The sequence below is a fragment of the Heloderma suspectum genome, chromosome 4, assembly GCF_057233095.1.
Source record: "Heloderma suspectum isolate Gila_16-S chromosome 4, 16-S_ref, whole genome shotgun sequence".
NCBI classification, from domain to species: Eukaryota; Metazoa; Chordata; class Lepidosauria; order Squamata; family Helodermatidae; genus Heloderma; species Heloderma suspectum.
In genome coordinates, this window is record NC_139461.1 from 58,525,337 (window position 1) to 58,549,350 (window position 24,014).

Consider the following 24,014-nt stretch of genomic DNA (forward strand, 5'->3'; position numbering starts at 1 on the left):
CTTTACATACACAAAAATAGGACAAATGTTAAATGCTCTGTTTTCCCACTTTGTCTTTGCTATGGTCTGCTTAAAACACACACACACACACACACACACCACCCTCTGAATAACCCTAAACCCTGAATGGGAAATTATGGCTGAGATTGCTGCTAATATATTTCCCAAAGTACTTATATATTCAGATGCTCCAGGCAATTCCCTCATCTGTTTTCAACAACAAAACAAGGGTAGGGGAAAGGGGATTTAAATTAGTTTAGCTGTTTGTCCAGCTGCAGAACTATAGGCAGATAACATGCTCTGGACACAATAAAGCGACATTGCTAAAGGGAACATGGAATGGCTTTGGAATGTGAATAAAGGCCCCTATACCTGTTAAAAATGAAATTGTGAGCACTTAGGTATTGGATTACACACATCAACAGGAAGAAAATGATGACTGCAGGCACTTGGGGAGAGTCTTTGGCAACATTAACTCATGAATTCTTTATGTACACCTTAGATTCAGTTGTGATGACTGAAGAGAACAGGCATGATAAGACATTAATTTTCTATTACTCCCTCTAATATGTGATAGGTACACATTCTAAAATATGCATAGCAGAAACTACAGGAAATTATCACTGTCACTCAGGATAATTAGGCATTGGTGCTGGAATCACTGCAGTTAGGGTGGCCACTGATGCACTGCCAAAAATGGGGAAAGGCATCAACCCCCACCCCTCAGGCCACAGACTTGCATAAAATTAGCATCTGCTTATTAATATGTATTGATACAAATGTTTTTGTGGTGTTATATGATATTGTTTTATGCTGTTGTGAACTATCTTGAAATCTGGTCAGATGCAATGAATATAGTCACAGCGTTGTAAATGACAACAAAACAAAAAGGTCACATTCTTAATATTTGTGTTAGGAAGTTTTTATTTCTTCAGTAATCTGTATATCCGTTGTAACAGTAGCAGGCAACTTTATTATATTATGTGGTTATGGCTGAGATATAGAAATCAAAGAGAAAAGAAGGCACTAAACCAAAACCATGCTTAACAACAATGGCATAACCCTAGGCATGTCTACTCAGAAGTAAGACCCATTGAATTCAGTGGGGCATATTTCCAGGTTAAGTATGCATAAGACTGCATATCTAAATGGATACTGCAACTGTAGTCATTTCAACAGCTCCTTCATTAGAAATCTTCGCACAAATTTCATACCCAGACTCAGAATAGTCAACGTTTTTCCAACACATATAAACACATATAAACACATATAATAAATTGTCATATGCTTAAGCCATTTGGAATATGGGTAAATAATATATATGAAATTAGTATACTTCATTATTACATGCTGCATTCCACATTAGAGTTCACTTAGAAGTCTGTTTATTTTGTAAAAGATTTAACTAGAACTCAGTAAAAGCAATGTGAAACTGCCCATTCCTGTTAGTTATGCTTGTGTTAATATACGCATGTGCATGCACACACACACACACACACGCACATGAACATGTACACATGCACACACAAACTGCCTATTTGTTACTTTCTCTTGTCTCAGCCAATTTCTGCAGTGACTGTAAGTGAACAGCCAACTATCATTGATGTCTGAATGTTATATATACATACTGGCAGATGTGGCTAAATACTTTAAAAGTTCATTGATTTAAAAATGAGGAACGTTTAGAAAAATATAAGGAGTAGAAAACCTTAGTCAAGTTAAATGCATAAAATCTTTAAGGAAACTTTCTTTTCACCAGGCAAAGTTTAATATATCAAATGTCAAAATAAGAGGGGTATAAATTAAACAAAATACATTGTATTAGGACTATGTAATAAAAAGTGACCGTTCACCATCTTTATCTAAGGCCACTGTACCATAGTAAGATGTGGGGTTAAGTGCATTTTATCATCCATACATTAAAGTAATTCCTCTTACACTGTGTTGAATTTATAAAAATAAGCTTTTATTATATATAATGAGTGAAAATGACTTTTCACCTGCAGGTTATATGTTTATTGGAAACCATTCTTCATTACTTCCATTAAATTTATTCACAAACCTGGAAAACATTTATAAAAAGACAAGTTAGAGACAATATACCATTAAAGAAACATGACAAAATTAGTATCTGCATCCTTCATATGGTTATTTAATTGTAGCTTCAAGTCAAAGGTGGGCAATTTGTGGCCCTCCAGATGTTTTCACCTATAACTTCCATGATCCACCACCATTCGGTATGCTAGCTAGAACTGATGGGAGTTGTAAGACAAAACATCTGGAGTTTAAGGGTGCATTCCTAACTAGATAGGCAGCCGCCTCTAAACTCGGAGGCGATTGCCTATCCTAAGCAAGGCAGGAGAGGTAGGGGGGATCATTCCCTCCGTGCCTCTCCTGCCTTGCTCTTTTTCGCTAGACAGCTGTTTTCAGCTGTCTAGCAGCGGGGGGCCTGACCGGGAGAGGAAGCCGCCGTACGACACATAGGATGTGTTGTACGTGCAGCTCCGCTCTTCCTGCCCCGGAACGCCCCCGAACCCCACCCCTTTTCAGTAGCTCTGCGCTTGTCTTCCAAGCACAGAGGACGGGGCTTTTCCGCGCTGCCTCTGAGGAGGTGCGGACGAGGGGGGAGGTCAGATTTCTGGGAACCAACCTCGGAGCGCAGGCTCTGAGGTTGGTTCCTGGAAAGGAGCATATCCTGTGGCCCTCTAGACAGTGTCTAGTGGCCATAGGATTGCTCCCTAAGCCTACTTAATCTCACTCATGGGTAGTGAAGACAAAGGATACATACATGTAGTTTAAATGAACATCTGATGAGCAACTCTCATTTTCTCCCATTCATTGCTGCTGCATAGTCTTTCAGCTCACTCCCAGATGCTGCTTCATGACAAAGAAGTTAGAAACCTTAGCTTGTGATGAAGCAAGAATCTTAATGACTGGGTGCAGAACACTGGAACTGCAGAGTCAGTGAGGCCAAATTTGTACGTGGCAGGAACAAGTAATGCATGTGTGCATATGATCAGGAGATCATATGCACACATGGAGTGATCTTGAGATTCTGTGTTAGAGGTTTTGCGTTTATGCTTAAGGGTTAGAAGGTTGAGTGTGCATATGTACATGGGTGGATGGTGTTAGTGTGTTATGTAAAAAGTGGGTACAACATGCTAACTGATGGATGGAAGGGAGACAGATGGACATAACTCACTGTTCAAGGTTTACTTGTTGACTGCCACGTCTGTTTCAGTGTTCACTTAACCATACCAAGCAGTTCGTTAAAGCTAATAAAAAGTGCTAAAGCAAGAGAGTATGAATGGTGTCAGTTTACTGACAATTTCTCTCTTATTTGGCTTTTATTTGTATTTATTTCTGACACGATCACTTTTATTATGACTAAGTAAAGTCATCAAAATGAATGATGTAATAAATTATTATGTTTTAGGCTTATCACTGCACATTCCTTCCTTGCTAAGTTTATAAATGAGGTTTACAAATGAAGTAAAATTTCATAGAATACAGGAAATGGAAATCTCTCCTGAAAGCTTGGAATACCATTGTGAATGTTTATTTGAATGTAAGAAAGTCCTTTTAAGTCTAAATGACAAGTTAAACATTTATATCTTTGGTATGGTTTATCTTGGCATTTACCATGAAGGATATTCAATGTTGAAATCAGGATGAATTGTAACCCTTCAGTCACAGGTTTAAAATGGAAAATCTTGTTTGCATTCATAGCTTCACTGCACATTTAGATAAAATGGTTTAATTAATTTGCTTATAGTTTTATTTTTTTTATGGAAAAGCACTTATCACCTAATTTTCATTTCACAGATTACCAAAGCTGAATTATTACATTGCTAATTTGAAGAGCTTTGCGATAGATAATAGGACCGAGTTCATGGGCCCAAATCTGAAAATAAACTTTTAACCTTCAACATGTATCTACAGGTTATGCTGACAAAATAAAGTTTGTACAATTCTGATAAGAAAAGAGTTCTGTACTTGCAACTGTGATTTCTCCAATTAATGAATGCTATTTAATTCAGAATCGAGCTGCAACTACTCACAGTTTTTTGCAAAGACAGAAAGAAGAAAAAAGTGGGGGTAATACTCAAAACTGTTTTTAGGCAATTTTTAATGAACCCACGCAGTAATGCTTATTTATTCATGGAGGATGTTATCAATTATAGGCCAGTGCCCAACGTCCCCTCCGTGGGCAAGGTGCTTGAGTGGGTGGTTGCAGGCCAGCTCCAGGCACTCTTGAATGAAATTATCTAGATCCAATTCAACTGGGCTTCAGGTCTGGTTTTGGAAAGGAAACTGCCTTGATCACCCTGTGGGATGACCTCTGCCAGGACAGGGACACGGGGAGTGCGACCCTATTGATTCTCATGGACTTCTCAGCGGCTTTTGATACCATCAACCATGATATTCTTCTGGATAGGTTGATTGGGTTGGGAGTTGGAGGCACTGCACTCCAGTGGTTCCACTCCTACTTGGATGGCCGATTCCAGAAGGTGGTGCTGGGGGATTATTGCTTTGTGCCATGGCAGTTGTGCCATGGGGTTCCACAGGGCTCCATTTTATCCCCCATGCTATTTAACATCCACATGAAACCGCTGGGGAGGTTATCCAGAGGTGTGGGCTGAGGTGCCATCAAAATGTGGATGACAGCCAGCTCTACCTCTCTTTCTCAAACCCAGGCGAGGCACTGGCTGTTCTGAATCAGTGCCTGGGCATGGTAATGGACTGGATGAGGGCCAATAAACTGAAGCTCAATCCACACAAGATGGAGGTACTGTTAGTGGGTGGTTCGTCTGCCTGGCTAGGTGATATTCAATCTGTTCTCGAGGGGGTTGCACGCCCCAAAAAGGATCATGTTTGTAGTTTGGGGGTGCTCTTGGATCCAGAACTGTCACTTGAGGCACAGGTGAACTCAGTTGCACGGAGCACTTTTGATCAGCTTAGGCTGGTATACCAACTACACCCTTATCTGGACAGAGATAGCCTAGCTACAGTTATCCATGCTCTGATAACTTCTCGTCTGGATTACTGCAATGCGTTATATGTGGGGCTGCCTTTGAAAACGGTCTGGAAACTTCAGCTGGTCCAAAATAGGGCAGCAAGATTGTTAACAGGGACTGGCCAACGAGCTCATATTACACCAGTACTTTTCCAGCTGCACTGGCTGCCAGTCCGTTTCCAGGCCAGATTCAAAGTGCTGGTATTAACATTCAAAGCCCTTAATGGCTTGGGGCCAGGTTATCTGAAGGACCGCCTCCTCCCATATGTGCCTGCCTGGACCTCAAGATCATCGTCAGCGGCCCTTCTCCGTGAGCCCCTGCCAAAGGAAGTGAGGTGGGCGGCTACTAGGAGGAGGGCTTTTTCTGCTGTGGCACCCCAGCTGTGGAATGAGCTCCCTAGTGAGGTTCGCCTGGCATCTACAGTGTATTCTTCAGGGTGCCAGGTGAAGACCTTTTTATTTTCCCAGGCATTTTAGCTTTCTAGACTTTTAGCTTTACTGTTTTAAATCTGTATTTTAAATCCCTGCATTGCTACTAGGTTTTATTCTGGTTTTATTGTGGTTGTATTGTTATACTTCGCTTTTAATGTTTTATATATTTTGTATTGTTTTATTGTGTGCTCTTTGGTTTTAATTTTTGTGAACCGCCCAGAGAGCTTCGGCTATTTGGTGGTATAGAAATGAAATAAATAAACAAACAAACAAACAAATAAATAATCTTGTGGTCAGTGTACATCCCTAGTAAAAACACTATGCATGTATAGATTTTTCAGTTCCCCTTGCTGCATTCTAACATGTTCTTCCTTCAGAGGTTACTGCTACTGGTAACACTCCTATCACTTTCACTGGATGATGGGCCAAGGTCTTCATTTCCCACTATAAAACTCATTGAACAGTTTCGCGATAAAAAAAATTCTTCTCATCCAAACTGGTCAGGTAATAAAAATTGTATTTATAAAGAGCATGAGGCTGCTGTGACATCTTTTTTCCTAAATACCTGTGCTGCTAGCAGAATTTCCCTTCACTGTCCAAAATTAGCTTTCCACCTGGGCTGCTATTATCTTGAAGTTGAAGAATGTAGTAAATATTAGCTGAATGTAATTTATTAAAAGCTGAGTCAAAGAACACCTGTTATTGTGAAGATTAATTGTACAGTTCTGCTCCCAGTCATAAATTATGAACTTTCTCATTCCTCTCAACACTAAATTACACATATTGTGTCCATGCACATTTGCAAGTCGTTTATTAACTTTCTCTAGAGTGAAAAAAATGAAATTACACTGGTTTGTACATGGTCGTTCCTTTACCTGCAGTGTGCACTGAGAATTGGCATTCGAAGCTATGCCAGGGCTTTTATTGGCTCTCCACTCTACAGACATTTCAACACCTTGGTGTTGGCAGCCTGCATTTTCCAGGAGTTGCCCTTCACTTGTGAGCTTGGCTACAGCAACAACATTCCAAAACCAGATGGCTGCTATTACCCCATATAATTATTTTTTTAAAGACTTATTTCTTTAACCAATTTACCATTCTCAGATGTCAGATACAGTACAATATTGCTTAGATCAAACAATTTTTGTTCTCCTCCTATGGTTAAAATAGTACAAAGAATAGCCTACTTCATATAGCACAAAAGGGCTAACTATGAAAAGTGATATATGGGTTTAAATCAAGATGCGAGTCTGTTGCAGCCTTAGGACCTTTGCAAGAAGGCAGCCATTATTTTAATTATGGAGTTTTCCCTTCCCTGCCTTTTGTGTCACAGGTTCAAGTTAAAGTAAACAGTTTTCATGCATGACAACAAGAAGCAGATTTTATAATTACAAGTGAGTGGGCTGGACTCATTTTGTAACATGGTGCTGGTAACAGTGTTAGTAACATAAAGCTACCCTTCTCTACAATGCAAGTGTGAACTCATTGCTTACTATATAGTCTCTTACTTATCTTCATTGTCTGTTATTTTAACATGGTAAGTTTAGTCAGAGAATTCATAATGAAACAAATGGAAAATTTAGATATTGAGTGGCAAACCAAGCCCTCAAATTTTGCATTGACATAAAGTTGTAATTCCTAATAGTAAAATACGTTCAGAAAAGTTTCTTTTATTTTCAACTAGAATAAGCTCTAATCTGGTTTCTCATGCTAATTGTGGGTGGGTGGCTTTTTTGCCAGCATGTTCAGTGATTATGTGGAAATCATCTGACCAAATGATGATCTGGTGATATCTAAGCATGGGTGATAGCTTCACAACACTCTAGAGGAATTATTTGCACTAATCTTCACCTGCCATTTTGCTACGTGTTGCCCACTGGCCATACACTGGTGTGAAATAAACTATTTTGGGTCAAGCTGTGTCTTGTTTGACCACATGAATATTGTAGACTAACAAAGAGATGATTCTAACAGTGGGATGGATTGAAAGGTTCTAGAACATAGACTGTTCTACGGTTATGCGACGGTTGTTTAACCCTTGCATAACACCTGCCATCTGGGTTCAGACAACAAGACAAGCCACAGCTTGAATATTCAAAAACTGTCTGGCCCATGCCACAGCTCACCATGGCTTAAGCAAGCCACAGTGGGCCACCGTGATCGTGCAAACTGATCAATGGCTCTATTTGCACACAAAAAAAAGGTAGATTTCCTGGCTTATGCTGGTTTACTGTCAACAAGTACTATGCTAGTCCACACAGCCTGTTTGCTCCTCTCTTCATGCGATTCAGAAAAACTAACCAGGAAGCATTAGCTTAGTGGTTTATTGTCTCCTTACAAATCCTAGCTTGTTTGGGATCAACAAACCAGGATCCCATGTTTAAATGTCATGCTAAGGTAATGCTTTCTGGTTAGTTTTACTCAAGCAATGGGAGAAGCGATGCAGGAGTGAAGCTCTAAATAGCTTGATTTATTCTAAATAAATCAAGCTATTTAGAGCTTGATGGTCCAAATTTAAGTTAAAAAAATGAAATTGTGGTTTTGTCATATCAGTATAAACAAGTAACTGTTCAATTCTTTTTTCTCAGTGTGGGTTTTCTACTACTTACACAGAATTCCCCCAGCAAGTTACATTCTTTCTATAAGCCTGACATGTCTTACTTTAATATGTCTTATTTAAATGGTTTCAATTCCATGCAAGGTGCTGCTGAGCACCTGGTTAAACAGCCTGTTCTTCTGTAGCCATAAAAACTAAAATAGTTTAGGAAATGACACATATTTTCACCCTGGCAGATCACAAACTACTGTGATTTATAAACAAAAAACAAAAAACTGTCAAGAGCAATTCACTTTTCCAGCAAGATTATATATGTTTACTGTACCACCATATATAATTTGTTATAGCCTCAGTGCATGTAGATAAATTACCATGTGCCACTTGTCTTAACTTGTGTTATTTAGGTCTTTAACCTCTATACGATGTTTATCCAAATCAGCACTCTTGACCTGGGACTGTAAAATACATGTATGCTCTAACAAGTACTGTTCATGCAATCAAGATTTTAAACTGGGGGTGTAGAAATACTTGGCTGTAGAATTTATTCTGTCAATATACCACTGAAGTCATGTTTTTCAAAATAAAACCTCAAAATGATTGGCAGAGTCTGTCTGAACCAACTTGTTGCGTTTTATTATACTTGTTCAACGGAACGGTGCAACTTTCTCTACATGTGGCACACTACAATATAAAGGAGATGGGTTAATCCAGCATTTCCGAACCTGGAGCCCTCCAAATGTTTGAGTCTTCAACTCCCATTGGCCCCAGCCAACATGGTCAAGAGTCAAGAATGCTCGGAGTTGTAGCCCAAAACATCTGGAGGGCACCCGGTTGGGAAAGGCTGAGTTTATCAGTTAAGGTTTGTGGCATGGAAAATAGATGTGCATTTAGATTACTTTCAGCTCTATTGTTCCAAGGCTGAACTCCCACCAGTAAAAATCAGGGCATTTTTTATTCCTGTAAGTAAATGATAACTAAGGCAAATTATTCTACGTATTTGAAGTTTAAAAAAGAGTAGAGAATGGAGTGCAAAACGGAGCTATAAGAAATGGTTTCATGAAAATAAGGTGCCAATTCTCCAAGGTAATTTCTGACAAACACACAGTAATCTCTTACATTTATCTGGATCTGCCTCCACTCCTTCACTTTCAGTATCACTTGGCAAAATCCAAGGCTGATGAACAAGCTGAAGTTGTTGTAAGAACTCATCCTGTCACAAAAAAATAGATGCCGCAGAGACAAAAATTAGGGCTGTGTTAAAATCAATTAACTAAACCAATTAATTGGTTTAACCTTCCAAACAATTAAAATTGCTGAATTGATCAGGCATTATTTTAGAAAATATATCCTCTTTCAGTCTCTCTTTGGGCTCCTTCACACCGGGCTTTTATCCTGTGATCGAGATTGCTCTTTCACGGAAGTTTATGGGCTCTTTACATGATGCAGTAACCCTGCTGTGACTCTCCTGTGCTAAATGCCCTTTGTTCTGTTTTTAAATTGATCGCAGATAATGAGCTATCAAATTACCCCATTGTGTTTCGCTTCAGTTTCCTCTGTGAAAAGAGTAAAAGCGGCAAGAAGAGGAACAAGATCAATGAAAGATAATGGAAGCCTCAGATACGGGGAGAAGGAGGGGGGAAAGGGAGGGGGGAAGGGAGTGCATGTAAAGGCAGCCAGTTGTGACCCTGCATTTGAAACGGAAGCAGAAAGCCCCATTTAAATGCAGGATTTTAGGATGGTGTAGAAATGCCCTTTCTCTTCCTTCTAACTTGCATCTGCCATTCCTAGGAGCTTAAAGATGGGATAAAGCCCCCCCACACACACACACATATACACATGTTCAAGAAATGTTTAATCCCTCACAAAAGTGGGTAATTTTATGGTGCTTTCGATGGGAGGAGGACAAAACCTGTGAAATTTGCAGGGTGAGTGGGTTTGACTTAATTTTTTAGAAGGCAGCTGAGGGTTTTACCCCCCCCGACTGCCCCCCTTTCTTTTAAAAAAACTGGCATGGCTGTTCACAGCATTTACAGGGCTCTCTGCAGCTTTCCTGCTTTGTTTTCTGTGGGCTGGGTCAGAGGTGCAATGGAACGCTGCTACAAACTTAAGAACATAAGCAGAGCCCTGCTGGATGAGACCAAGGGTTCATCTAGTCCAGCATTCTGTTCACCCGGTGGCCAACCAGCTGTCAACCAGGAACCCACAAGCAGGACACAGGTGCAACAGCACCCTCCCACCCATGTTCCCCAGCAACTGGTGTACATAGGCTCACTGCCTCAGGCACTGGAGGTACTGCAACTTTGTGGGTTGCATAGCGACTGCAAGCAACTAAACTGCTTTTTGAACATGAAAAAAAGAATTTTTTAAAACCCTCGGCCACCTAGTCTAAGTGAGATAAGCCAAACCCGCCCATCTCAACAATTTCTCAGAATTTCTCTTCACCCCTGGCCTGAATTGCCAAATAAAAATAGACCAAAAATAGTGGCCCAGCTTTACCAGGCGTTATATGCAAGCATGGAAGCTCAGACCTCAGTGTGCTGGTGCCATTGTGAGTTCTAGCCTTGACTTCCGGTAGAGCCAATTTCACAAGGAAAAAGGAAGGGTGACCATGGACTCCTGAGCAAGCGGGAAAGCTGCCAAGGTTCCCATGGGAATAGGCCCCATCAAAGTCAATGCAGTTAACTTCTGAACAGCCAGGAATTCTTGATTTTATGCATACGCAAATTTATGCAAATTTAATAAATTAAAACATATAATTAGCTTTCTAAGATTTCTTTAATCATTGTGACAACCCTAACAAAACTGACATACAGACAGGCTGACTCTGTGTAGAAAAGTAGCAAATAAATGAATCTTGATATACATTGAACAGATGTAAGCTGTAATAAAATCCAGACTTCTCACTGCAAAATAACCCACAGTTTTTAAATTGTTTGCAGATCAGGGAGGACATGATTTCGCACAGAGAGGCACTGATGTAATTTTAATTCAGGATTCATATGAGGATGGCTTCCTGGACACCTTCATTTGAAAACATATTGTTTGAACTGCTGTTGCTATGCTGCGAATCAAGCAACAAGTGAAAAGGTGTAGGCAAGAAGGGTCATTTTATTAAATAAACTTTTGTCACTGTAAAGGAATACTGAAGCTTTTGAGACTCATAAGGTTCTTCTTTGGGAAAGCAACAAGACAAGAACTGAATCTGAATCTCCACTTAAAACGGTGAAGTCTGCAGGGACCCTGCAGCCAACACCAGGCAAGCAAAGTAATTGGGTTGGATCATTATGCTTTTAAAAGGTATTGTAAGATATCTATTTCAGGACAAGAATGAAAATATCCAGATATGGAGGAGATATGGAGGAAAAAGACTTCACTTTAAGGGTGCAACCCACTTCTAATCAAAGAACATGGTAAAACTCCCATTGATTTTAATGCTGCTGGATTGCTTTGTAAGAAGAACCTGGGATGGACCAATGGAAATAAATGCCTCACCTCACCTCTTTTATTTTTGATCTACTGCTAGTTTGTAAAGCTGGATACCGCAAGGTTGGAAATAGTGGACTGGTTTGCACAATCATAGTAAGGGAAATAACCCGCGGTGGCTTATTTTTCCCCTCTGCGCATGCCAGCCAGATTTCCCTAATACCTTTCCTGATGTGGCTTGCCATATCATCCGAACCCAAATAACCCAACAACAGCCCATGGGTTGTTTGGGGGCTGCTAACCCCTCAAACAAGCCAGGACACCTACAGCAAGCTGCACCAGTGAGGATAATTAGGGTAATTGGGGCTAACAAGCCACTATGGCTTGCTGACCACACCACAATCATGCAAACTGGGTCACTGAGTCTGTGGTGTAAACATATGAAGAGCCATGATAGATCAGACCAAGGGTCCATCTGGTTCAGCATTCTGTTCACACTGTGGCCAACCAGCTGCCCACGGGAAACTCACAAGCAGGACATGCATGCAACAGCACCTTCCTGCCCATGGTCACCAGCAATTGATGTACATAGGCATACTGCCTCTGATACCGGAGGTAGCACAGAATTATCAGCACTAGTAGCCATTGATAGCCTTTGTTGTTGTTTATTCGTTCAGTCACTTCCAACTCTTCGTGACTTCATAGACCAGCCCACACCAGAGCTTCCTGTCAGCCGTCGCCACCCCCAGCTCCCCCAAAGTCGAGTCCGTCACCTCCAGAATATCATCCATCCATCTTGCCCTTGGTCGGCCCCTCTTCCTTTTGCCTTCCACTTTCCCTAGCATCAGCATCTTCTCCAGGGTATCCTGTCTTCTCATTATGTGGCCAAAATACTTCCGTTTTGCCTTTAATATCATTCCCTCAAGTGAGCAGTCTGGCTTGATTTCCTGGAGTATGGACTGGTTTTATCTTCTTGCAGTCCAAGGCACTCTCAGAATTTTCTTCCAGCACCACAGTTCAAAAGCATCTATCTTCCTTCGCTCAGCCTTCCTTATGGCCCAGCTCTCGCAGCCATAGGTTACTATGGGGAATACCATTGCTTTAACTATGCGGACCTTTGTTGTCAGTGTGGTGTCTCTGCTCTTCACTATTTTATCAAGATTTGTCATTGCTGTCCTCCCAAGAAGTAAATGTCTTCTGATTTCCTGGCTGCAGTCAGCGTCTGCAGTAATATTTGTGCCTAGAAAGACTAAGTCTGTCACTGCCTCCACGTTTTCTCCCTCTATTTACCAGTTATCAATCAAGCTGCTTGCCATAATCTTGGGGTTTTTTTGAGGTTTAACTGCAACCCAGCTTTTGCACTTTCTTCTTTCACCTTCATCAGAAGGTTCCTCAGCTTCTCCTCGCTTTCAGCCATCAAAGTGGTATCATCTGTATATCTAAGAATGTTAATGTTTCTTCCAGCGATTTTAACTCCAGCCTTGGATTCATCAAGCTCAGCACGTCGCATGATGTATTCTGAGTACAGGGCGAATAGGTAGGGTGAGAGTATACAACCCTGCCATACTCCTTTCCCAATCTTAAACCAGTCCGTTGTTCTGTGGTCTGTTCTTACCGTTGCTACTTGGTCATTCTACAGATTCCTCAGGATGCAGACAAGATGATTTGGCATCCCCATACCACCAAGAACTTGCCACAATTTGTTATGATCCACACAGTCAAAGGCTTTAGAATAGTCAATAAAACAGAAATACAGTAGATGTTTTTCTGAAACTCCCGGGCTTTCTCCATTATCCAGCGGACATTGGCAATTTGGTCTCTAGTTCCTCTGTCTTTTCTAAACCCAGCTTGTACATCTGGCAATTTATTTATTTATTTATTAAATTTATTATTCGCCCATCTGACTGGTCACCCAGCCACTCTGGGCGATGTACAACCCACCATAAAACAATTTAAAACAATAAAATTTTACCATAAATTTTTTTTTTTTAAATACCCTAACCCACCCCAAATGCCTGCCTGAACAACCACGTTTTTAATGCACGACGGAAGCTCATTAAAGAGGGGGCATGACGGAGTTCCCTAGGGAGGGAGTTCCACAGAGTGGGGGCCACCACAGAGAAGGCCCTCTCCCTCGTCCCCACCAGTCTAGCTGTCCTGGCTGATGGGACAGAGAGAAGGCCATCCGAGGCTGATCTTGTTAAGCGGCCTGTCTGGTGTTGCTGGAGGCGCTCCTTAAGATAGGCTGGGCCGGAACCATATAGGGTTTTAAAGGTCAAAACCAACACCTTGAATTTGGCCCGGAAAACAACTGGTAACCCGTGCAACTCCTTCAGCACTGGAGTGATGTGATCTCGCCGGCGGCTGCCTTTAATCAGGCGAGCCGCCACGTTCTGTACCAGCTGCAGTTTCCGAACCGTCTTCAAGGGTAACCCCACATAGAGCGCATTACAGTAGTCTAAACGAGAGGAGACCAGGGCATGTACTACCGATGGGAGCAGATGGTCAGGAAGGAAGGGGCGCAGCCGCCGTATCAGATGGAGTTGATACAGCGCTGTCCGGCTCACAGCTGACACCTGAGCCTCCATGGACAGCTGGGAGTCCAAAATGACCCCCAGGCTGCGGACCTGGTCTTTCAAGGGTAGCCGTACCCCATTCAACACCAGGTCAACATCCCCCAGCCTCCTCTTGTCTCCCACCAAAAGTACCTCGGTCTTGTCAGGGTTGAGCTTCAGCTTATTCCTCCCCATCCAGCCACTCACCGTCTCCAGACATTTGGACAGGGATTCTACGGCCAACCTTGGTGAAGATTTGAATGAGAGGTAGAGCTGCGTGTCATCCGCATATTGATGACACCGCACCCCAAACCTCCTGATGATAGCCCCCAGTGGCTTCACATAGATGTTAAATAGCATCGGGGAGAGGATGGAACCCTGTGGCACCCCACAAGTAAGTGGACACAGGTCCGAAACCTCCTCTCCCAGTGCTATCCTCTGGTACCTGCCGGAGAGGAAGGACCGGAACCACCGCAATACAGTGTCTCCAATGCCCAACCCCTCCAGGCGGTCCAGGAGGATACCGTGGTCAATGGTATCAAAAGCTGCTGAGAGGTCGAGGAGAACAAGGAAGGAGCATTCACCCCTATCCAGAGCCCTCCTCATATCATCCACCAAGGCGACCAAGGCCGTTTCTGTCCCATGCCCAGGCCTGAAGCCCGACTGAAATGGGTCTAGATAATCAGTTTCTTCCAAGTGTGCCTTCAACTGCACCGCCACCACCCGCTCAATCACCTTGCCCAAAAATGGCAGATTTGAGACTGGGCGAAACTTGTTCAGAACTTGAGGATCCAAGGAGGGCTTCTTTAAGAGCGGTCTTATCACTGCCTCCTTGAGGGCTGATGGCATCACTCCCTCCTCAAGGGAGGCGTTCACCACCGCCTTGATCCCCTCACCCAGTCTCTCTCTGCAGCTCATAATGAGCCAAGATGGGCAAGGATCAAGTAAGCAGGTGGTCAGCCTTACAGATGAAAGCACCTTGTCCACTTCAGCAGGAGGAAGAAGCTGGAACCGATCCCACAAAACCGGTTTGCCACAGGCCGCCTCTTGCTCACTAACTGTATCCACAGTGTGCAGAGTAACACACCTAATCTGATCAATTTTATCTGCAAAGTGCCTTGCCAAAGCCTCACAGGAGGCCTTAGAATGCTCCAGTGGTTCCGGAGCCACAGGACCGACCAGGCTCCGGACCACTTGGAACAGCCTCCTGGGGCAGCACTCTGCAGACGCGATGGAGGCAGCATAATATTCCTTTTTTGCTGCCTTCACCGCCACGTGATAGGCTGAAGATATAGCTCTAGCCCGTGTCTGATCGTCTTTGGAGCGAGACTTCCGCCACCGGCGCTCTAGCCGTCTCACCTCCTGTTTCAGAGCTCGTAACCGCGGATTGAACCATGGTGCAGTCCGAGCCCTGTTCAGGGGGAGAGGGCGTTTCGGAGCCACCCGATCTAATGCCCCAGGAATTGCGGCATTCCAGCCACCCACCAGGGTCTCGACCGAGTGGCCGTTGGCATGCCCCAGAGAATCCCCAAGCGCATTCAGGAATCCATTTGGATCCATAAGACGCCTGGGGCGGACCATTTTAATGGGTCCTCCACCCCTGCGGAGGGGTTGTGGAACCGAGAAGTCCAACATCACCAGATAGTGATCTGACCATGACAAGGGGGTGGTGGATATACCCCCGACTTCCAGATCACTCCCCGCTTCTCCAGAAACAAACACAAGGTCTAGTGCATGACCGGCTACATGGGTGGGCCCAGTTAGAATATGGTGCAGCTCCCAGGAGGCCATGGTCTCCATGAAGTCCCAAGGTGCTCCTGTGAGGATGGCCTCCGAATGTACGTTGAAGTCCCCCAACACCAGTAAGTTAGGGGACTGTACACGCACATCAGAGACCACCTCAAGCACCTCGGCCAGGGAGTCAATCGTGCAGCGGGGTGGACGGTACACGAGCAGAAACCCCAGACTGCCCTTCGGGCCCAGCCTCCAGTACATGCACTCAACAACCTTGGTCTCCCGGAGAGGGGGTCTGGTGAAGACCAAGGACTCTCGGTAGATAACAGCCACTCCCCCTCCCCGATCCCCAGCCCTCGGCTGCTGTGCATACAAAAATCCAGCTGGACACATGGCTGCAAGGGTTGGAGTAGCAGCCTCGGCCAGCCAGGTCTCCGTAATACATGCCAGGTCTGCACCCTCATCCAGGATCATGTCATGGATGAGGGAGGTTTTCTGGGTAAAAGACCTGGCATTGCAGAGCAGCAAACGAAGGCCAGAAGATGGGGTCACGCCTCCCCCAGCCATCCTTTGGGTCTGGACAGGCCCGGAGCAGGGGACAGATACTACACATCTCTCCCTTGTTCCCCTTACCTGGCATGGCCTGCCCCTAGCGCTCCGCCAGCGCCTGCCGCCCAGCCTCGGTATGTTCTGGCCCCCAACACTCCCCCCACTGCCTCCATCAGGTGGACACATGCCCCCTCGCTCCCGCCTATCAGGCAGGCTACCCACCCCTAAAAACACAACAAAATCCCCCCCAGCAAAATAAAACAAACAAACAAAACAATTAAAATCCCCTTAAAAATGCCAGGCAGGAGTCCACAGGGAAGGCCTGGTGGCAGTGGTAGCGGCGACGGCGGCAGCAGGCCCAGCGGCGGCAAGCACGCCTCTTCCCCGGTGGTGGTGGCTTCTCCTGCAGGCCCTGGCTCTCCCAGGCCACCTCAGCCAGCCAGCTTATGTAGCCCCTCCAGGGAGGGGCAGGTGGAGCAGCACAGCTGGCTCGGTACCTGGGGGCCTGGTCCTGCAGGGACTGGCGGTCTGCCAGGCAGAAGTCCACAAGGAAGGCCTGGTGGTGGTGGCAGCGGCGGCAGCAGCAGGCCCAGCAGCGGCAAGCACGCCTCTTCCCCAGTGGTGATGGCTTCTCCTGCAGGCCCTGGCTCTCTCGTTCCATGAATTCTCGTTCCATGAATTGCTGGAGTCTACCTTGCAAGATCTTGAGCATTACTTCACTGGCATGTGAAATAAGTGCCACTGTTCGATAGTTTGAACATTCTTTAGTGTTTCCCTTTTTTGGTATGGGGATATAAGTTGATCTTTTCCAATCTGCTGGCCATTCTTGTGTTTTCCAAATTTGCTGGCATATGGCATGCATCACCTTGACAGCATCATCTTGCAAGATTTTAAACAGTTCAGCTGGGATACCATCATCTCCTGCTGCCTTGTTATTAGCAATGCTTCTTAAGGCCCATTCAACCTCACTCTTCAGAATGAATTGCTCTAGCTCACTGACCACTCCATCAAATCTATCCCCAGTATTATTATCTTTCCTATACAGATATTCCGTATATTCTTGCCACCTTTTCTTGCTCTCTTCTGCTTCTATTAGGTCCTTGCTTTCGATCATACCCATTTTTGCGTGGAATTTACCTCCGATGTGTCTAATTTCTGGAAGAGGTCTCTTGTCCTTCCTATTCTATTATCTTCTTCCGCTTCCGTGCATTGCTTGTTTAAAAATAATTCCTTATCTCTTCTGGCTAACCTCTGGAATTTTGCATTTAATTGGGCATATCTCCCCCTATCACTGTTGCCTTTTGCTTTCCTTCTTTCTCGGGCTGCTTCCAGTGTCTCAGCAGACAGCCATCTTGCCTTCTTGGTTTTCTTTTTCTTTGGGACTTTTTTGTTGCCACCTCCTGAACAATGTTGCGAACTTCTGTCCATAGTTCTTCCAGGACCCTATCTACTAAATCTAGTCCCTTAAATCTATTCTTCACCTCCACTGCATATTCATGAGGAATATTAGTGAGCTCTTATCTAACTGATCTATGGGTCTTCCCTATTCTCTTTAGTCTGATTCTAAATTGTGAAATAAGAAGTTTGTGATCTGAACTACAATCACCTCCAGGTCTTGTTTTTACCAACTGCATAGATATCTGCCACCCTTGGCTACAAAGGATGTAGTCAATCTGATTTCGGTGTCGACCATCTGGTGAAGTCCACGTATAAAGTCATCTTTTAGGTTGTTGGAAGAGAGTGTTTGTTATGCACAGTGAGTTGTCTTGACAAAATTCTATCAGCCTATGTCCCACTTCATTTTGTTCTCCCAGACCATGCTTGCCTGTAATTCCAGGTGTCATTCAACTACTCACCTTTGCATTCCAGCCTCCTGTAATGAAAATAACATCTCTTTTTGGTGTATTATCCAGTAGGTGCTGCGGATCCTCACAGATCTGATCTACTTCTGCTTCTTCAGCATCTGTGGTTGGGGCGTATATTTGGATCACTGTGATGTTAAATGGCTTACCCTGAATTCGAATTGAGATCATTCTATCATATTCATGGAGGATAGCCTTATCCTCCATGAATTTGTCCAATCTCCTGTTAAAGCCATCCAAATTGGTGGCCATCACTATGTCTTGTAGAAGCAAATTCCATATTTTAACTATGTGCTGTGCAAAGAAGTACTTCCTTGTATCTGTCCTGAATCTCCCACCAATCAGCTTCATGGGATGACCCCAGGTTCTAGTATTATGAGAAAGGGAGAATGTCTCCCTATCCACTTTCTCCACACGATGCATAGTTTTGTAAACCTCTATAATGTCTCCCCTTAGTATAATGTTTCCCCTTTTTAAGCAATCCCAGATGTTGCAACCTTTCCGCATAGGGGAGTTGCTCCAGCCCCTTGATCATTCTGGTTGCCCTTTTCTACACTTTTTCCAACTCTCCAATAGCCTTGTTAAGGTGCGGTGACCAGAACTGTACACAGTATTCTAAGCGTTGTCACACTACTGATTTGTAAGGGGGAGTAAGACCTTGGAAGCTTTATTTTCAATTCCATTCCTAATTATGCCTAACATGGAATTTGCCTTTTTTCACACTGCATCGACATTTTCATTGAGCTTTTCACAGTAACCCCAAGATCTCTTTTTTGGTCAGTCACTGCTAGCTGAGATCCCATCAGCTTATAGTTTAAGTTGGGATTTTTTGCCCTGATGTGCATCACTTTATAGTTGCTTACATTGAACTGCATTTGCCATTTTGATGCTCATTCTCCCAGTTTAGAGAGATCCTTTTGGAGCTCCTTGTAATCCCTTTTTGTTTTAACTACCCTAAATAATTTGGTGTCATCAGCAAACCTGGCAACTTCACTGCTCACTCCTAATTCCAGATAATTTGTGAACAAGTTGAAAAGCATTGGTCCCAATACAGAACCCTGTGGGACCCCACTGTTTACATCCCTCCATTGGGAGAATTTACCATTTCTCCTAATCTCTGCTTTCTGTTCTTTAACCAGTTACTGATCCATAAGAGGCCCATTCCTCTTATTCCATGGCTGCTAAGTTTGCTCAGGAGTCTTTGGTGAGGGACTTTGTCAAAAGCCTTTTGGAAGTCCAAATAAACAATGGATTCACCCCTGTCCACATGTTTACTGGCGCTCTCAAAGATTAGTGAGACTGGACTTACCATTGTGAAAGCCATGTTGAATCTTTTACAGCAGGGCTTGACCTTCTATATGCTTACTAATTTTATCTTTAATCATGCTTTCAATCAATTTACCTGGAATAGACATTAATAGTTTCCCATGCCCTATTTCCTCCCCATCTCCATTTGAGAAATCGGAGACATTTTCATCCTGTAAGGATGACTTAACCCAAACTGGATGCTTCCCAACAAACTGTGTTTTGAGGAGAGCCAAGGAGAAAGGTGGGAGAAACAACACCATGCCATGGCCTAAACAGAAAGAGAAGGCTCAAAGCAACAGGCAAAAGTCCTATGCTCTACTTAACTCCTGAAATGAATCAAATTACAGGACTACCATGGTACTAGTACAACAGTCCAAACTACAAATAGTAAGCATATCATGGTCAAAGAAAATGGAGAAGGAGAACCAGACCAAGCCACCACTGTCATGCATGCAATATGGGCAGGCGATATTGTCCTCTTTTCATTTCACAATGGCATTGTAAGAGTCAACGGGCTCTATAATATTAGCTGTTTTTTTAAACCCTGTCTTCTCCTTTGTTCTGTTTCTTTGTTTCTGAAACCCATTTCCTTGCCTTGTTTAGCTGATCAGTTGTTTCTGTAAGATTGATTTTACTTGCCTTGAGCCCTTAAGGGAGGCCAGTGGTATGTTAAAACAAATAAAACCAATGCACAATCCAACAGGTTTAGAATTTATTTCATTAATAGTAGACAAGTGCAGCAGAAAAGGGAAACAAAACCATAAAAGTCTGCTATTCTCTTTTCCTCTTGCCTCCTCAACATCAGGATGATAAGAATGATCACAGACTCCAATAAATAATGTCCTGAAGAGATAAAGCAGATTTGGCATCCAGTTGTCACACTTCATAAAAGAGTGAAGGAAACACTAATGACCTATTTGTCTCAATTGAGGCTGCATTTGCAGAAAGGTTTGAAGATTTAAAAGACCAAACGTGTATAAGTGCATGTAGGAAAGGATTTAAACCCTTGATTTATTCATTCTGTAGCGATAATAAAAACATTTATCCATGTTATATTGCTAGGTTTGAATTTGAATTGAGCTGGTAATACAACACACCTGCAAGTTTGTGACAGCATTTTCCATGCCAACAGAACTGTACAAGAACTCAGATCATCAGGCAACTTATAATTCCTTCAGACGGAACTGCAAAACTAAAATCTTGGAGTTTTTACAAAAAGAACTTCACAGCTGACATGTTAATCTTTGCCAAATTCTTCAAAAGACACTTTATGCCTGTTTTTTAAAATGGCTGTTTATAGTATGGTCTCTCCCGTAAGGAAAAGAAGAGCTTTAAAGGATTTCATTTATTAGAAATGGGACAGGGAGCAGTGTGTTAGAGGCCCATAATTTGATCAACAAAAATGTTCTGGATTTCATTGTTCAAGTACTGCACATTTTTATAGCACAGCACAAAATACATTTTAAAATATAAATTCAGAACTAAATTATGGAGAGATTAATCCTATGCCTCCTAGACAGCATCTGGGGCGCACAGGATTGTTCGGTTTCTGGATTCCGAGGCCAGAAACAAGGCTCTGACCTTGGAGCCCAGAAACCGCACTTCCCCCTCCCCTGTGTAGCCGGCATGGTTCTGGCTATATAGCCACACTCAGAAAAGGAGCGCAGAAATGGGGAAGAGGAAGCAGGGAGGGGGTGGGAAGGGAAGGGAAGAAGACCGGGGAAGCTGCATTGTGCAGCTTCCTATGCTCACCTCAGCCTCCTTCCCTCCCGCTCAGAAGTGCCACAGCTAGACAGCAGAAATCGCCCGTCTAGCAAAAATGCAGAGCAGATCGAGCATGGAGGTGAAGATCACCTCCATGCTCCAGCCGCCCTGGGCAGTCTCCAACTTCGGAGGCTGCCGACTATCTCCATAGGATTGCGCCCTACACTGGGGGGGGGGGGGTGTAAACTGTGCTGTTAAAGGAACTGAAATGCAAAGAGTACAGACAGTTTTGTTTACCTTAATGATTGCCATTCACAAAACATTGCTGGGTGATAACACAGACATCACTGCAATGGTGAGCCGGTTAACATATGTAGTGCTATAAAAAATTTAATCCTTATTCAAACTATAAGAAATAGGGGTTGAATCTCTTAATGAATTATACTTCAGCAGTTTCATTGATATCTGTGTTTGAAATTTCTTAGTTCAAGAATGGCCACCTTAAGGTACCATAAGACTTTGTTGTTTTTGCTACAACAGGGCTACTGCTCTGGAAATTGTTACAAAGACACGCTGAATCTCATAAAATACAATTCTGTGAGGAACCTGTGGCAAGCAAAAAGCAGACATGGGAATCCACCCTCCAATTTGCTTTCCAGTATGAAAGACTAATCTTAATTTTTTCTTCTTCAGCTCTCTGAATTTTATTATTTAGCATCTTACTCTTAAATACTTCTAATTTCGTCGTAATTCAATAAGACTAGTAACATATTTACAACAAACAGATCTAACAAGTATTCTAACCTGTTTCACTTTCAAGTAAAATATGGGAAAGAAAAAAAATATATGCGTGTGTGCGTGTGTGTGTATGTATGTAACACATACACACATATGTATAATATCTTGAAAGCAACTAATCAGCACTACAAACAAGTAGGCTTTGGATTCCAAAAAGCTTCTGTCAAACACTAAATTATAATATCTGTAAATAATGTGCATATTCACTAATTCTGTTTTATCTGATTATTTTTGTTTTTAATTAATCTTGAATAGGATAATGTGCAGCAAAGCATGATTCTAAAACTAATACACAAGCAGGAATGAACATTATATCACAGATTTATAGAACGATAGATTTTTAAACAACTTACTTCAGACAAACTGTTTCTTTGAGTGACATTTCCTAGAACGTCTCCGCTTGTTTCAAGTAGCCCTGCAGGAGTGGTGATGGTCCTCCCAAGCTGGTTCTTTGATATTAAAGACCGGCTTCTTTGCATACTAATGACTCCTTCCTTGTTTCCTTGGTTGCTAGGGGAAATAGGTCTTTGTAACAAAGTATTTGGGGTTGCAGACCTGTTTGCTGGAGTTGGCAGCACAGAAGATCTGTTGGTCTGTGTACTGAGAGATTGAGGCCTACTGTTTATGACACTGGAGACCTGCAGTTTATTGTTACTAGATAATGGTGGTGATTTGTTTCTTTGAAGCTGGAGCTGAATATCTTTCCCAGTCAGAACTGGCACTTGAGGTTCTGAATCCTGGCTTGGTGTAACTTTAAAATTTCCTTGGTGATCTAGTGCAACTAAATTAGCTTGTGGGCTACCGGTGTTCCTTAACAGTCTTCCTTCTTCCCACAATGCTAGGTCCTTTGCAATGTCTGCACAGAGACACACAAATAAAGCAGTGGGTGATGGGGAAACAAGGACACGTCTATCTGTTTGTCTGACTGATACATGCACACGCACACGCACACACATACATTCTAAGGCAAGCAGATAGTTTACTGTTTGCTATACTACTATGAAACTTAGCTCCTATCAGCCAGGGCTTACTAAGTGGCTTCCAGCACGTTACTCTCTTGGAGCCATTTCTCACAATCTTTTTTTTATATAGGGAAATCTATATAAGTAGACTTCTCATATTTTGATGGGATCTAATCAATCTGGTTAGATCAGATTGATTAGACAATAGCACAACGCACATGCTGTCTTAACCCAATTTTCCTGGCTGCTATGGATTGCAATATCACATGCTCAAGCATTCATAAAATTGCTGTCCTGAAACTCAACACACATCAGCACAGTCCTAAGGAAACTCTTGAGGGTAACCATGCATCAAAAGGGTATATCTATCTATATACAAGTTCACTTCTTTTACTGTGTTCAATCTGGAAAAACCTCATTAGAGAGGCATTTTAACTCTCAGTCCTATTTTCAAGTCTTTGGAAACCATGAATTGCCCTCAAAAATTAGGGATCCAGAACTTCCCAGCATCCTGTTAGAGCAGATAGGCTGCAGATTGTGGGTGGTGGGAATCTTCTAAGAATAGGTAGTTCCTAGAATCTCAGTCTGAGATATTATTACCTTGTCGTCACCCTTCTTCGTCCTTTCTTTCCCTCATTCCTCAAGCAGATTTTGAGGGGAGTGGTTTGGCCCCTTTGCTGCTAAATCATTTAGCTCTTTTTTGCCTGAATCCTGCTAGTCCCTAAACAGAAAGAAGCCACTGTAGCCCTCTGCTCAAAGTTGGTTCTACATGTAAGGCAAACCTGCATAGGGGGAGTAGGAACCTGTCGGCTTGCCCCCACCCCAACCTCTGCACATTGGGCAGAAGGTGAGAATAGGGTTTCTATAACCCTTCCACACAATTAAGCACCCTGAGTGTGCCAAGTCCAATTTTGTAGAAGGGTCTACACATGTAGAAACCCCATTCTTACTTTTGGCTCAACACACAGACGTCTGAGGCGGGCCAGCTGCCACCATGCCACTCTCCTCCATGCATTTGTTTTATGACTTAGATCCACAGATACCTTGCGTGAGCTGAAAGGGACTTCCATTGTGCAAGGCAGCCATGCCAAATTCTCCCTACTTCCCTGTCCA

General features: G+C 43.1%; 1 protein-coding gene across 2 annotated transcripts in view; it reads right to left on the bottom strand.

The window, feature by feature from the left end:
* Positions 1–909: 909 nt before the first annotated feature.
* C4H8orf34 (chromosome 4 C8orf34 homolog) overlaps positions 910–24,014 on the bottom strand; it is a 158,992-nt gene continuing 135,887 nt past the window's right edge. Inside the window, exons 12-14 of one of the 2 annotated variants that reach the window (XM_084848047.1) lie at positions 22,293–22,795; positions 9,123–9,216; positions 910–2,062 (exon numbers count right to left, since the gene is read on the bottom strand). In XM_084848047.1, coding sequence (XP_084704173.1) covers positions 2,055–2,062; positions 9,123–9,216; positions 22,293–22,795 — 605 coding nt within the window. In that variant the 3' untranslated portion in view covers positions 910–2,054. The remainder of the gene's footprint in view (positions 2,063–9,122; positions 9,217–22,292; positions 22,796–24,014) is intronic. The other variant, XR_014789835.1, reaches the window with a different exon arrangement.